Genomic DNA, 14,729 nt, shown 5'->3' on the forward strand with positions numbered 1-14,729 from the left:
AACCTCAAACTCGCTCGCTAAGTGTACTTTAAACCCTCATTTAGCAGACTTCAAACTCTCACACTAAATTACCCTCAAACTCACTAAATCTGCGCCTACCTCTCTGGCTAAATTTGCTTTCTCTTGCCCACTAATGATCCTCCTGTCCTCCTGTCCTGTGTGTCTGGTAGACGGCAGCGTCAGCAAAGGAGCTGGAGCAGTACCACAGCGAAGCGCAGATCTGGCTGGAGCTCCTGGAGGAGGAAGTGAAGCAGGGGGAGAACCTGAAAGAGGAGGACTTCCAGGAGGACAAGGTCTAACACACACACACATACAAGGATAGTGACAGCTTTCATTCATATTCTATATGCACATGTAAACATTGTGTGTGTTGCGCAGGACTGTGAAGAAGGTGCAGTGAAGGAGTTACTGTTGAAAGGAGAGAATCTACAGAAGAGGGCGCCGGATCAGAACAAGAGGGAGCAGATCAGAGTGAAACACAACCAGCTCAACAGCAAGTACAACACCGTCAAGGTAACACACACACACACATTATAGGAATGAAACCAGAATGAATTTAAATCCTCAGCAGCCTGCCAAAGCATGAATAAAGTGCAGCTTTAATGTCCCAATATATTCAACATAATTGATGTCACTATGATATCATCAGAAATCCCACAACCAACCAACCAGCCCTTCCTGAAGTGTTCCATATTTTCATTGCGGCTTACTCCCTGAATGGCTTTTCTTGCAAATAAGCTAGATGTTAAATTTGATACCACTCGGAATCAGTTGGTTAGCTTAGCTTAGCATACATACTTGGAGCAGGGAGAAACAGCTAGCTTGCCTCTGTCCAAAGCTCCTTGAAAGCTCCCTGATGTCGTCAAAAGTCCCACAACCAAACAACCAGCCCTTCCTGAACTGTTCCATATTTTGATTGCGGCTTACTCCCTGAATGGCTTTTCTTGCAAATAAGCTAGATGTTAAATTTGATACCACTCGGAATCAGTTGGTTAGCTTAGCTTAGCTTAAATGCTTGGAGCAGGGGGAAACAGCTAGCTTGCTTAATTTACCCTGGGTGGCCAGTGGGAAGGTAGGTCATCAGTGTAAACGTGTGTGTTTACCCTGGTAATAGCGGCAAAATCCGTGTCGTGGCAGAATGGTACACCGGTGTCGGTATTGAAACCGGCATACCGCCCACCTCTACTACTTCCCCCTTTGTCCATTCTTAATGCTAAGCTAACCAGCTTCTTGCTTTAGCTTTGTATTTAATAGACAAATAGGAGTGGCATCTCTATGTCCAAGACAAACCCGTCTGTGTGTGTGCAGGACCTGCGCGTGCTGAGGAACAGGAAGGCGTTGGCCATCGCTCCCCAGTGGTACCAGTACAGGAGGAAGTCACATGACCTGCTGGCCTGGCTGGACGACATCCAACGCAGCGTGGACCAACTGCCCGACCCGCCTGAAGGAGAGAGGGTCAAGGTGACAACACACACACTCACAAAAAAAACACAGGCATCTATTCATACACACATAATCCTTTTTTTCCTCCTTTGTTCAGGAATGTGTCTCTCTCTTCCTCATCATCAAGCTCTTCATGTTTTTTTCTCATTCTTCTTTTTCCTGGTGCATCACATCAGCGGAAAAATCTTTCCTTATCTTTTCTCCCGCTTTTGGACAAAGGGTTTGGTGTCGAGGCTTTTGCAGAGAACACAATAGTTCCAGGAAATCATCTTCATATCTATTTAAAGAAATAATCGCAGATCAATTCTTGTCTCCAGGAGAAGACTTCAGCTACTCTTAAAAAAAAGTTCGACTCGGAGTAAGACTGGGCTGTGTGCAGCATCAATTAATCCATTACAGGTTATTTTTGAGACTCAACTATAATAATTATATTTTTATAGCCTATAAAAACTGATACCTTCTGAATCTGCACACTGTAGTTTAATGTATGCTCCACTGAGTTTTATCACTTTACAATACAACAGCTAAAACATGATTTGTTTATACATTTAAGTAATTTATTAACGTTTTAGGGCCATTGGAAAAATGACCGGAGAAGAGTAATATTCCCAGAAAAAAAAACTCAAATTCCGAGATTAAAGTGGTAAATTTGCCAGAAAAAAAAATCGCACATTTTTGAGAAAATAACGTACGCAAACACAAATTTACGATAAATAAATAAATAATAAAGTCGTAAATTTGCACGGATAAACTGATGAATCCCCTCTGGACACCCACCCAAGCGCGTAATGCACTTCGTCAGCTACAATCTTGGGGTCGTCGTTTCTTGTATACGCGTCCATCCATACAACAAAATGACTGAAACCACTGATTTAAAGTAGTTTTGTGTATTATAACGCAAGGTTTGTTTACTTTTAGTATCCGTCATGAGCGCGTAGGGTAACTTTAATGTGTGACCTTAACCCCCGGGGGCAAACGGGGAGCATAGAACTGGTGCTTTTGCAGCAAAGGGTCGCTCAATCTTTCTCTGCTATGAAGTCTGCGTCTTGCGTGCAGATAAAAGAGGCTATAGACGTTATAATGTCGTAAATTTGCTCCTTATTTTCTGGCAAATTTACCACTTTTTCTTGGAATATTTCTCTTCTCCTCCGGCTCCTTTTTTTTTTTTTTTTTTTTTTTTTTTTTTACAATGGCCCAAATACGCCCTTGTAATCATCACATATTAACATTACAAAGGAAATTAACCAACACAGTGCCCTTTAAATTCTCAGAGAAAATAAAATAACACTAATAATTATGAGAGACAAACAAGAAAGGGTTCTTAACTTTGACAAAAACAAAAATCTGCTTGTATACATGCTAACAGGTGCAGCACCTTTGAATGTGAAAAGGTTTGACGGTGAAACCCTGGACTCCACCTGTTGTTCTGCCCCCACCCTGACTCTCCATGTGTGTCTTTCACTTTCAGATGATCACTATGACATTTCGCTAAGCGGACGCCTCAGACTCGCCTGTCATTGCCGCAGCTGAGATTCCTCACTGCCTGTCTGTCTGCTCATCTGTCTGCCCTTCTGTCTCTGCTTCTTTTTTCACCCTTACTACCCACTTCAAACATTCACTCCTCTGTACTTCTTTAAAAGACTGTACTTTGTCTCAATGTAAATAAAGTCTCAAGGCAGCGTGCGCCTCCTAATTAAAGCACCGCTCTCTTATTTTATAGAATACAATCTGAATACTTTGTGTATGTTTGACTTTGACAAACATGAGGCCGTGTCCTGACTGTGTTGTGTTTATGTTGGAGTGTGTGCGATTGTTTTTATTATGTAATAATTGTCCCTGTGTGAATGTGTATTATTCAAGTACATCCACATGCCTCTCTGTGCTTACCCCATCCCTGGGCTTAGCCAATAGCAAGTGACTTCCTGGTTGATTTCGTCCAATAGGAAATTGGCTCAGAGTTCGACAAGAAGAAGGAGGAGCTTAAGGAGGTGCAGGGCTTAGCCAATCAGCTCTCAGAAGCTGGAGCCGCCAGTCTAGTGGAGCCGCGCCAACTCCATCTCAACAAGCGCTGGGTTGAGGTGGAGGGCAAGTTCATGCCCTTCAAAAGACAATGTGTGAGTTTCAGTAGGCACGACTTCTATATCTACAGTACTAACAGAATACTATACTAATACCTCTACGCACTAATACTGTCTAAACCACAAAAAAACCAGTGTGTGTGACTTTCTAAGTAGGTATAACAATTATTTTTTACTAACTTTTAGCATGAATTTGTATAAATTGGGGTTAAAAATATCAGACAAATTAAACAAAAATAAAGTCAGGTTTCAATTACCAACACACCTATTTGGTCTCTTTGCCGAGTTGGATGAGAACATTGATACCACTGTCATGTCTGAGCGTTAAATATAAAGCCTAGAGCAAGCAGACAGTTTAGCTTAGCTTAGCTTAGCATAGAGACTGAAAGCAGGGGAAAAAGGAATGAAAAATACATCCACTAGTCTTCTGCTAGCAAAATAGTTAACTTACTCTACAAAATAGTTATCTAACTCCACACTTTACAAATAGTTAGCAAACTCTACACGCTACAAAATTGTTAGCTAACGCTATACAAAATAGTTGGCTAACTCTACACTCTACAGAATAGTTAGCTAACTCTACACTCTACATTATAGTTAGCTAACTCTACACTCTAGAAAATAGTTAGCTAACTCTACACTCGACAGAATAGTTAGCTAACTTTACACTCCACAGAATAGTTAGCTAACTCTGCTCTACAGAATTGTTATCTAACTCTACTCTATACAAAATTGTTAGCTAACTCTTCACTCTACAGAATTGTTAGCTAGCTCTACACTCTACAAAATAGTTAGGTAACGCTAATGCTAATTCTGAATCAAACTGCTAGAGTCAACATCTTGTTGGTGAATATTCAGACTTTGGATGGTGCTAATTTGAGCCATAGTTAGCATACAGACATCAGATTGGAGTTAATCTTCTCGTCTAAATTCTGGCAAGAAAGCAAATAAGAAAAATGTTGTTAAATACACTGAAATTAAGTCAGTTATAGAAGACAATTCTCTATATTTAGCCATTACAGTAATTGTCTTGCATGTAAGTAAGTCTTATTGTCAAGAAATCCCATGAAAAGAACAAAACTGAAACTATGTTCATGTTTTAATAGCCTGGCCTGTTTGTGGCTCTTAGCTCAATATCCCATTGGTTCCTAGAATATATGTATGATACAGTTCATTCTCCTAAAACAGTTGATCACTGTAGATCTGACCCACACGCTACTAGAACAGTAGGAAAAAAGGGCATTTATTGGGGACCATTTTCAGCTGTGGATTAATCCGCATTTGCTGCTCTAGTATTTTGGATTTGTTGACAATAAGAGATCCTTAAATACAATAAAGCTTTAGTGTTATGTAAAGGCTTCTTAGTGTAGTTTCAGGAAGAATAAGATCCCACTGAGAATACTCTGAAGGCTTTTTTTGTGTTTCTTTGCTGCATTCTCATCCTCATGTCTTATGTGTACATGTGATGAAAGCTCACATGTTCGAATCTCATTGGTTGCTCTGTCTGGCTCTGTGTCACCGCATGCCACCCCTGCCAAACAATCACATTACACACTTGCAGTTCCCTGACCTGCCAGCCACTGAAGATGTATGTACCCTTTCCACCAATCACATGAGCCCCCCCCTCCTCTTGCACTCACACCACATGGTATCAACTGCAGAACTTGGACAAATACACATCTGAACTGTCAGATTTCAAACTCCAAGTAATGCATTTCTTCAGGCGCGATGAGAAATAATTTAGCAACATTTTCCTCTCAACCAAACACTCGCTCTGCTTCATTGTGGTACAGTAAACCTGGGAGCTGCCCAGGCCTCCGAGCTGCTCCACTCAAGCTGTTTGGGCACTTCAGTGCATTGCTCAAGGACTCTTAAGCAGTAATTGGTGCACTTGATTTCCCATACTCTCCACACTGGCGAGGGTCTGTAATCACAGATGTGGTACAACTTTATAACACAGCACCAAAACTTAAGCAACTTGCATTCTCTTATTATATTATTCTGTATAATATCAGGTAATCGTTTATGTAAGGGATAATGTATAGTGAGCAGGTTGTTATTGCAGCATGGAACGCTGACCGGGTTCATAGAGGGGTCTTGTCTCACCCTGAAGGGGTAACAACCTGCTCACTGCACATTATCCAGCTTACTACATGGCTACATATGAAATCAATTATTTGACACAATATATTGATTTGGAAATGATTTTATTGATTTAAAAATAATTATCTTTATTGTTTTCTGTTTAAAAATAGTCTCACAGTGAGAGCTGCATCCAGAGCAGCTGTTAACTATGTAGCCTTCTTGCAATGATCTATCCTAGCTGTTTTTACTCACATTCAAAGGAGCTAAGCTAGCTGTTTTTACTCAAATTAAAATGAGCTAAGCTAGCTGTTATTACACACATTCAAAAGAGCTAAGCTTGCTGTTTTTACTCACATTCAAATGAGCTAAGCTAGCTGTTTTTACTCACATTCAAAAGAGCTAAGCTAGCTGTTTTTACTCACATTCAAAAGAGCTAAGCTTGCTGTTTTTACTCACATTCAAAAGAGCTAAGCTTGCTGTTTTTACTCACATTCAAATGAGCTAAGCTAGCTGTTTTTACTCAAATTAAAATGAGCTAAGCTAGCTGTTTTTACTCTTATTCAAAAGAGCTAACCTAGCTGTTTTTACTCGCATTCAAATGAGCTAAGCTAGCTTTTTTACTCTTAATCAAATGAGCTGAGCTAGCTGTTTTTACTCAAATTAAAATGAGCTAACCTAGCTTTTATTACTCATATTCAAATGAGCTAAGCTAGCTGTTTTTACTCGCATTCAAATGAGCTAAGCTAGCTGTTTTTACTCGCATTCAAATGAGCTAAGCTAGCTCACTTTAAAATCAGCTAAGCTAGCTGTTTTTACTTTACTTTACTAAATTTTCTTTTCCATTCACCGCCCTTCAACTTCAACCTTCTTTTTCTCCCACTGTAAACAAGACTTCTTTTGGCGGATTGATATGATTACAGTTAACCCTCCGGAATGGTGATTAGAGCCGCATCCCTACGGTCTGTTCTTCTTAACAACGGTCTGTTATTGAGAAATAATAGACCTCGGAATGCCGTAATAACCAATCAGAGTCAGTAGTAGAAGAACTAAAACAGCAAGTTACTTTTGCTATTAAGATTGGAGTGCACAGCTGGATTGGCAACAGGAAAGCAGGAAAACTCCACTTTGCCACACCTCGCTGAACGCGAGCATCGAAATAGAGCCATTACTCATTCCCATCTCCTCTCAGTGCCTGAGCAGCAGTGCGTCATTGAGAAATTACTGCTACTTTAATATCAATAATTTCTATATAAAGCCGATACAGTACAGATGTGTATTCAGTCCAAGGTGGAGAAGAGTGGAGCAGATCGTGAGAGTGGGAGACACAAGCCGTTCTCTATTCCTTCCTGGTTTGGATTTATTTGGTCTGCAGTCATAAATCTATTTTAAAAAGTTCTGTATCTGTAAGAGTGACGACATTCGTATCCTCCCAAAGAAGTCCACCTACACTCACTCAGTTTTAAGATGCTGAGGAAGAGTGTGTGTTTCCTGGCAGGAGCTGCACGTTAGTCAGTCTAGACAAAGACGAGAATAGATGTTCAGACCAAACTTCCTGTTGAAGGTCTAAACCTGGGAGCTAAGTCCAAAATTTAACACCGTACCAGGCTGTGTTATTTTGTCACTGCCAAGTTGGTGCTTTTTCTTAGCTGCCTCCGTCTCTCATCACCGAGATCTGCTCTACTCCTCAAATCACAAACACATGCACACAATGACAACAGGCTCCAAACGTAAAAGACAATGTGTGAGAAGGTCGAACTATGTGTGTGTGTGTGTACACTAAAAGCTGGTATTAAATGCGGCCTCTGATATTTATGCGATTTATCAAGTGAGAGATAATAACGCGTGGGTCTGTCACACTGGGTTGTGAGCGCATTAAGTCCCAAATCATTCATCCCCGTGCAACCGTGACTCTAAATCATTTAAACCATGAGCACAATCTTTCCCAAACTTTCAACTTGACCTTAAAGTTCACATATTTATTTAAAGAAACAGTATTCACTCAATTCACACACTCTAAATATAAAGTATGTATGTCACTGTTGAGTCGTGTCAAAAAGTGTCACTTTGAATACAAGTAATGGTCATAGAAAAGGTTCATTTAATAAGGTTTAAAGAGTATAATCAGCCAAAAGTTCTTTAAAGCTACTGTGTGGAACTTGTGTTGATTTTGGCGCCCCCTGTGGACAAAGCCGAACCTTTGATCTCCTTGCTGATTTTAACCTGTACATGCTTAAGTGGTGGTTTTTAACAAACAATACAGTCATATGTATCACTCACTTTACATTTCTGCCTTGGAAAATGTAAACAAAGGCATCGTCTGACACCTACCTCCCACCAGCAGTTTCAGGCATTAAAAATAACTATATATAAATAATCAATCTTGTTGCTGATGGTCTGGTTTGCTTGTGTAGGTCATATAGAGTCATCAGAATTAATTTCAGTCTGTTTCATAACCAGAGAAAATTTCCACACAGGAGCTTTAAAGTATGAAAAGTACTAATTCTGCAGCAGAGCTGCAGTGGATCATTATTATTGATGCATTTACCTGTAGACAGAACTTTACTGTTGCAGTCTGCAGCTTGAGGTGGAAGTAAATTTAACTTCTCTGCCTTGTGCTGAATAATTATCATGGATCATATTTTAAGAACTAATTGTAAAGTCTTCATTAGCAAGTAATCAGCCAGTAACTAGCACTTCAAATTAACCTCATTTGTTTTACCAAAACAGGCTTTGCCTATTTATAAGTGTGATAATACTGTATATAGGCAGAGACACGGTTGCCTGGTGAGAGTGTGTACATATGTGTATATTTCTCATTCTAAATGACAGCAAAAATGGTGTTTACCCCATTAAAACCCAGCGTGACAGACCTCTCTGTCTTAATGGTCATTGCTAATAGTAAACAGAGACTGGGGCATTAAAACTTCTGCCCCTTCGTTTCACTTCATAACAAACTTCCTGTCATGAATGTACTGCAGTGCAAAATACAGTTAAACAGGCCGTGCGCAGAATTTACACACCAGTTTGCTCCTCGTGATCGTTGCTATCGGGAACACAACCTTGATGATGTCATAGTGATGTCATACAGGTTGTCTTAGCTTAGGGATAGAGATTACAAATTTAAGAAGCCCCTGCTTTACCAACTCGGGATTGAGTTTGAAAGATGAGGATGTTAAACAGACAGGGATGGCTTAACTAATTTGATGCATTATGGGAAATGTAGGTTTTAGATGCCTTACTCACACTAGTTACCATAAATGAGGAAATCTTGGTCACTGCTGCTTTAATTTTGACTATTAATTTTTTCTGGGGTTTGAGTTTGAAAGATGAGGGAGTTAAACAGACATGGATGGTTTAACTAGATTGATGCATTATGGGAAATGTAGGCTTTAAAAGCCTTACTCACACTAGTGACCATAAATGAGGAAATCTTGGTCTCTCTTGCTTTAAATTTCACCATTCATTTTTTCTGGGGTTTGAGTTTGAAAGATAAGGGTGCTAAACAGACATGGATAGCTTAACTAAATAAATGCATTATGGGAAATGTAGGTTCTAGATGCATTACACATGCTAGGACTCAAAAGTAAGAAATTCTTCATATTTGTTGCTTTAAATTTGATCGTTCTTTTTCAAAATATCCCCCAATACATTTATGGAAGTGTAGTACTAAATCACATGTGTATACTTTAATGCTTCATAAATAGCTAATGCATGTAGGCATTCACCAGGCCGAGCAGTTGCATCCCTGCAAAGGCTTTCCAGTCATCAGCTCGCGAGTGAGTCAGCTCGTGCACCCCATCCCACCCCGGTTACAAACATTATTCCTGACACACCAGGCCAACTCGGAGCTGACTTGTTAGCTTAAGGCCAGCAGCAATCATTAACTTCCCGCAAGGCTGCGAATAATGCTAATGCGTGCCATTTATTTCAACTTAATTAAAAAGTGTCATTGAACGGGTTGACGCGACGACCGCGCAGGTGACAGGAGCATAGCAATGAGGTGAAGCGAACGGTGCTAATATCCCAGCATCTCTGCTCGAGCGGTAGAGGCGGCTTCGTTTCGCCGTGCTGAGTCGGCGTATTGTGTGTGTGTGTATCGTGGTCAGGGGACATGCAAAATTCATCTCATTTTTAAGAGCGGAGTCGAAATTCAAGGCTGAAATAAATTAAAAGTGAAGCTTGAATATGATCACGGTTTGCAGGAGGGATTAATTATGTATCTGGACTCAGTTAGAGATGAAGCATCCTTGAAACAATCTGGGGCTTCATTTATCAAAGCATTAAATATACAACATATAGGTGTTTTTTTCTACATTGCTTTGGTTCAGGCATATCTATAGAACTGATGTGGAGTCTCAGATTGGTCAGCTTCCCCTTAAACAGAGCCCAGACGACTTAACAAGCATGATATAACACACTGTTTTCCATGTCATGTCACGTAATCTCTGCTTATATCTGATCTAAACTCCTTCTTTGTGAACATATATGTGTGTCCAGGACTACCTTACAGAGCTGCAGGCGCTGCTGCGCTCAGTGTCAGAGACGGACTTCAAGCTGAACTCTCCTGAATACTGGCCCGCAGCGTTTTATAACCTGCCTCAGCAAGAGCACTGCCTGAAGGTCAGCACTGCCGGAGAGTTTATTGAGCAAAAGCAAAAGAAAGTTTCAGCGCTAAAGTTTTTTTTTTTTGCTCCTCTCTTGCACACGCAGGAGGTGAAGGCGAGCATCGAGCAGCTCCGAGGCCCAGTGGAGGGAGCGTTGGCCCGCAGAGAGGAGATGGTGTCCGGGGCTCGGCCTGTGGAGGCTCAGAGGATCCAGGAGACGGCCGCGCTCCTCGGCACCAACTGGGACAAGCTGAACAAACTCCACCAGGACAGACTGAAGTAAGACGGAGGTGGAGGGAGAGCGTCCCCATATATAATCTATCTATATGTGTACAGGAGGCATTGATATTGAGTCACCGTGTTGCACGCAGTTGAATGAAAATCCGTGTTTGTGTGCACATCAAGGCGCTGGCAGGACTGCAACTCCAAGTGGCAGAAGTTTGTCTCGGATCAGAAGGAGCTGGAGGAGTGGCTGACTGACGCCGAGAGCAGTTTGAAACTGGCCGAGAGTGAGCCAGCAGCACACAGACAGCACCTCAGGGTAACTCACACACACACACACCAGAGACACACATATAAAAACAGGTTTGCACGCACAAAAGCTGCTGAGTGTATTCCAGCTCCGGATGAGTCAAACCGCATCCCCAGTGTCCGCTAACTCCGCTGAAGTGCCCCTGAGCAAGTCCAAACTGCTTCTGTTGTCTAACTTGGATTCCTGTTTATGTTTCAGCCTTACATAAAAAGGCAGATTCCTCGTCACAGTCTGATGACGTGACCTTAAAAAGATGTGACATGTTATGGCCCGAGACCTCAGATCAAGACGGAATCTGGCATTCGTGACATCAATTTGTGCCATCATGATTAATTTATGCTCTGTTTGATGTGAGACATCAAATTATCGTCTCCTGGTGAGCTTATTAGCTAAATACATATAAAGGTGGGATCATAAAGTATTAAGTATATGAAGTCTAGTTGTCTCCTCTGCTATAGTAATGTAAGACGTCCTTTCATTCATTAGACAATTATTAATTTAACAGAATCAATTTGATTATCAGTTCCTCGTGTACGTCACCGAAACAAGACAGTACAAGTGTACAGGCCATGGTAGCAGCTGTATGAGGCTGCACAGAGACACAGAGGTGCTTCTGATAAATTCAAATTCAAATTCAAAATGTTTAATCGTGTGAAATTCTTTAGCTTGGATGCTCAATTTAAAAGGGTAATACATATAAAAGACATATAAATTTATAACAAAATAAAAGAAGCAGTACTAAAAAATAAAAATGCACATGTAGAGCTAAATATTTACATCTTAGACATAATATATACAAGGCAGAAATATAAAAATAAAAAGGAGGAAATTGCACAAGGAGGTTTGATTAATGCTCAACGTACGTGCAAGCTAACATGCTCAATATGCATGCTAACATGCTCAATATACATGCATGCTAACATGTTGAACATACATGCATGCTAACATGCTCAATATACATGCATGCTAACATGTTGAACATACATGCATGCTAACATGTTGAACATACACGCATGCTAACATGCTCAACATACACGCATGCTAACATGCTCAACATACATGCATGCTAACATGCTCAATATACATGCATGCTAACATGGTCAACATATATGCATGCTAACATGCTCAATATACATGCATGCTAACATGTTGAACATACATGCATGCTAACATGCTCAATGTACATGCGTGCTAACATGTTTAACATACATGCATGCTAACATGCTCAATATACATGCATGCTAACATGGTCAACATATATGCATGCTAACATGGTCAACATACATGCATGCTAACATGCTCAATATACATGCATGCTAACATGTTGAACATACATGCATGCTAACATGCTCAATATACATGCATGCTAACATGTTGAACATACATGCATGCTAACATGCTCAATATACATGCATGCTAACATGCTCAACATACATGCATGCTAACATGCTCAATATACATGCATGCTAACATGTTGAACATACATGCATGCTAACATGTTCTATATACACGCATGCTAACATGCTCAATATACATGCATGCTAACATGCTCAATGTACATGCATGCTAACACGTTCAATATACACACATGCTAACATGCTCAATATACACGCTTGCTAACATGCTCAATATACATACATGCTCAATATACAGTACATGCATGCTTACATGCTCAATGTACATGCATGCTAGCATGCTCAACATATATGCACGCTAACATGCTCAGCATATATGCATGCTAACATGCTCAATATACATGCTAGTATATCAAGCATGTAATCATACTATTTTTGCACAGTACACAGTGTAAAGCTGCAGCTAATGGGACTGTCAGTATGAGGATTTAGTGCTTTTATTTGTCTTGGATATTTTGGGCTTTTGCACTGTTGGTCAGGCAAAGTAAGGAATGAGTAGCCGTCACCGTATGTTCTGATATTCTTCATGCCATATAATAAATCAAGATCCTAACCTGTGCAGAAATCGATAATGAGTTGCATCCCTCGTGGTTTTATACTTTGATTCCACCACTAAACTGTTTCTGGGATTATATCAGTCTGTTATCTAACACGTAACAAGCTCAACTACACATTAAAAGCTGACATTAATGAAAGTACACTTTACATACAAATAACTATGTATGAGATCTTGAGTGGGTTCCCTCTGGGTACTCTGGCTTCCTCCCACAGCCCAAAGACATGCTCGTTAGGTTCAGTGGTGACTCCAAATTCCCCGTAGGTGTGAGCGTGAAAGGTTGTCTGTGTGTACGTGTCAGCCCTGTGATTGACTGGCAATCAGCCCAGGGTGTACCCGGCCTCTCGCCCAATGATAGATAATGGAAAATCACCTGATATATCTTTACATGACATCCTGGTATGACCTCACATGAGTTACATGAGCTTCATCTGAAACCAACACACACGCTGGCACACAGATGGCAGCCGTCAAGAGGGAAACTCTGACAGAGCAGCCTCGATACAAACAGAACTCTTTCCTTTTTTAGCTCTTATGTAAGATTATTATGTCACCAATTTTGACATTTCGATGTTACATCAACCCCAAAATCTGAAAGGGAGGGATTATTAGAAAGTGTAGCACAATGGGCGTTTACTTCACTCAGATTACGGCGAACAGCGTTCGAGGAATCACTCCTTACAGTATCAATGTTCCAACAGATGTTTGACTGAGTCGACTCTTAGCTCCGGTTGCTGTGGTTAAACTGATTCACTCAGCCTTGCATGTGAAGCACTCTTATGTGTGTGGGTAAGTGTGTGTGTGTGTTTGCATCACCAGACATGCCCGGTCCACTTTGAGCTGCTGTGATCAGCTTTCAGTGTCCACCTGCACAGACAGGGGAGCAGTGTCCAAGTGCCACTCAAGTGTGTGTGTTTGTGCGTGGGTTTGTATGAAACCATGAGGACCATCTGCTACCTCCGATCACAAGCTGCCACCTGAACCGCGCCCAATCTTTGGCCACAGCGTACACACACACAGGCACTCAGACATATTGGCTTGAGTGGTATTAAAGCACTTGTGGGGACGCTGCTTTGACCTACATTAACTTTCTGTTGACTTGCCGCAACCCTGAATGCTCGTGTATCCCTTTAAATCAACTTTTGCCTCCTCAAACTAACTGATTAAACAAGCTAATCCCCCCACCTTTGTGTGTGTGTGCGCAGGACCTGACGGAGGCCATACCTCTGGAGGAGGTGGTGATGGGCCGAGTGAATTCTGCAGGAGAGGACATCAGCCAGCTGAGCACGCCAGACGACGCCTTGCGGCTCCGAACGCAGCTCAAATTACTCAACACTCGCTGGGCGAACGTCTGCCAGCAGCTCAACGAGCGCAAGAGGAGGTGTGTGTGTGATAGACGGATAATCCATGTTTGTCTTTCTTTCAAATGCCCCTGAACGCCAGAGGTGGGAGTAATGAGTTACAAGTGCTCACGTCGCTTTTTCGTGTAAGACAGGAATTTAACTTTTTACGTAAGTATGTTTAAAATGAAGTAAAGTGATTCGCTACATTTGTACATCCATCCATTACTGAGTAAAATATTTATAAACGGATACTGCGAGCTAGAAAGGAAAACTGACTTTGACCAGACGCCAATCAAATGCATCGCGTCAAAAACAGGCCAATCAGATCGAATCGAATTATTACCGAGTCCGAAGCGAAGGAGAGCTGGGCTGCATTACGTGAGTGAGCCATGAACGGGACAGAAGAGAGTTCAGAGGAAACGCCACCTTTGACACAGACTGAAAGAAGTTGTTTGTTTCACCAGAAGCAGCCGTTGGATCGCTCTCTTTAAAGCCACCAGACTCCATTTGCAAAAAAAGTCATTTTACCTCACAGAACATGGGACTCGCTCGTCTACCTCTGCCTCGTTACACGTCGTAACACACGTTAGTTCAGAACCGAACGAACCCTTTAAAACACGACACAATAACACAAACAAATAGAGGCAGCGGTAGACCATCAGCAGCTCCCGTG

General features: G+C 41.3%; 1 protein-coding gene across 4 annotated transcripts in view; it reads left to right on the forward strand.

The window, feature by feature from the left end:
• dmd (dystrophin) overlaps nucleotides 1-14,729 on the forward strand; it is a 195,945-nt gene that overhangs the window by 97,574 nt on the left and 83,642 nt on the right. For all 4 annotated transcript variants that reach the window (XM_069675656.1, XM_069675655.1, XM_069675657.1 and 1 more), the window contains exons 37-44: nucleotides 171-293; nucleotides 379-513; nucleotides 1,309-1,461; nucleotides 3,387-3,557; nucleotides 10,104-10,226; nucleotides 10,317-10,489; nucleotides 10,616-10,751; nucleotides 13,919-14,094. In XM_069675656.1, coding sequence (XP_069531757.1) covers nucleotides 171-293; nucleotides 379-513; nucleotides 1,309-1,461; nucleotides 3,387-3,557; nucleotides 10,104-10,226; nucleotides 10,317-10,489; nucleotides 10,616-10,751; nucleotides 13,919-14,094 — 1,190 coding nt within the window. The remainder of the gene's footprint in view (nucleotides 1-170; nucleotides 294-378; nucleotides 514-1,308; nucleotides 1,462-3,386; nucleotides 3,558-10,103; nucleotides 10,227-10,316; nucleotides 10,490-10,615; nucleotides 10,752-13,918; nucleotides 14,095-14,729) is intronic.

The sequence above is a fragment of the Semicossyphus pulcher genome, unplaced genomic scaffold, assembly GCF_022749685.1.
Source record: "Semicossyphus pulcher isolate SPU_LCO1_2020_fin unplaced genomic scaffold, fSemPul1.0.p SCAF_24, whole genome shotgun sequence".
In the NCBI taxonomy this organism is placed as follows: Eukaryota; Metazoa; Chordata; class Actinopteri; order Labriformes; family Labridae; genus Semicossyphus; species Semicossyphus pulcher.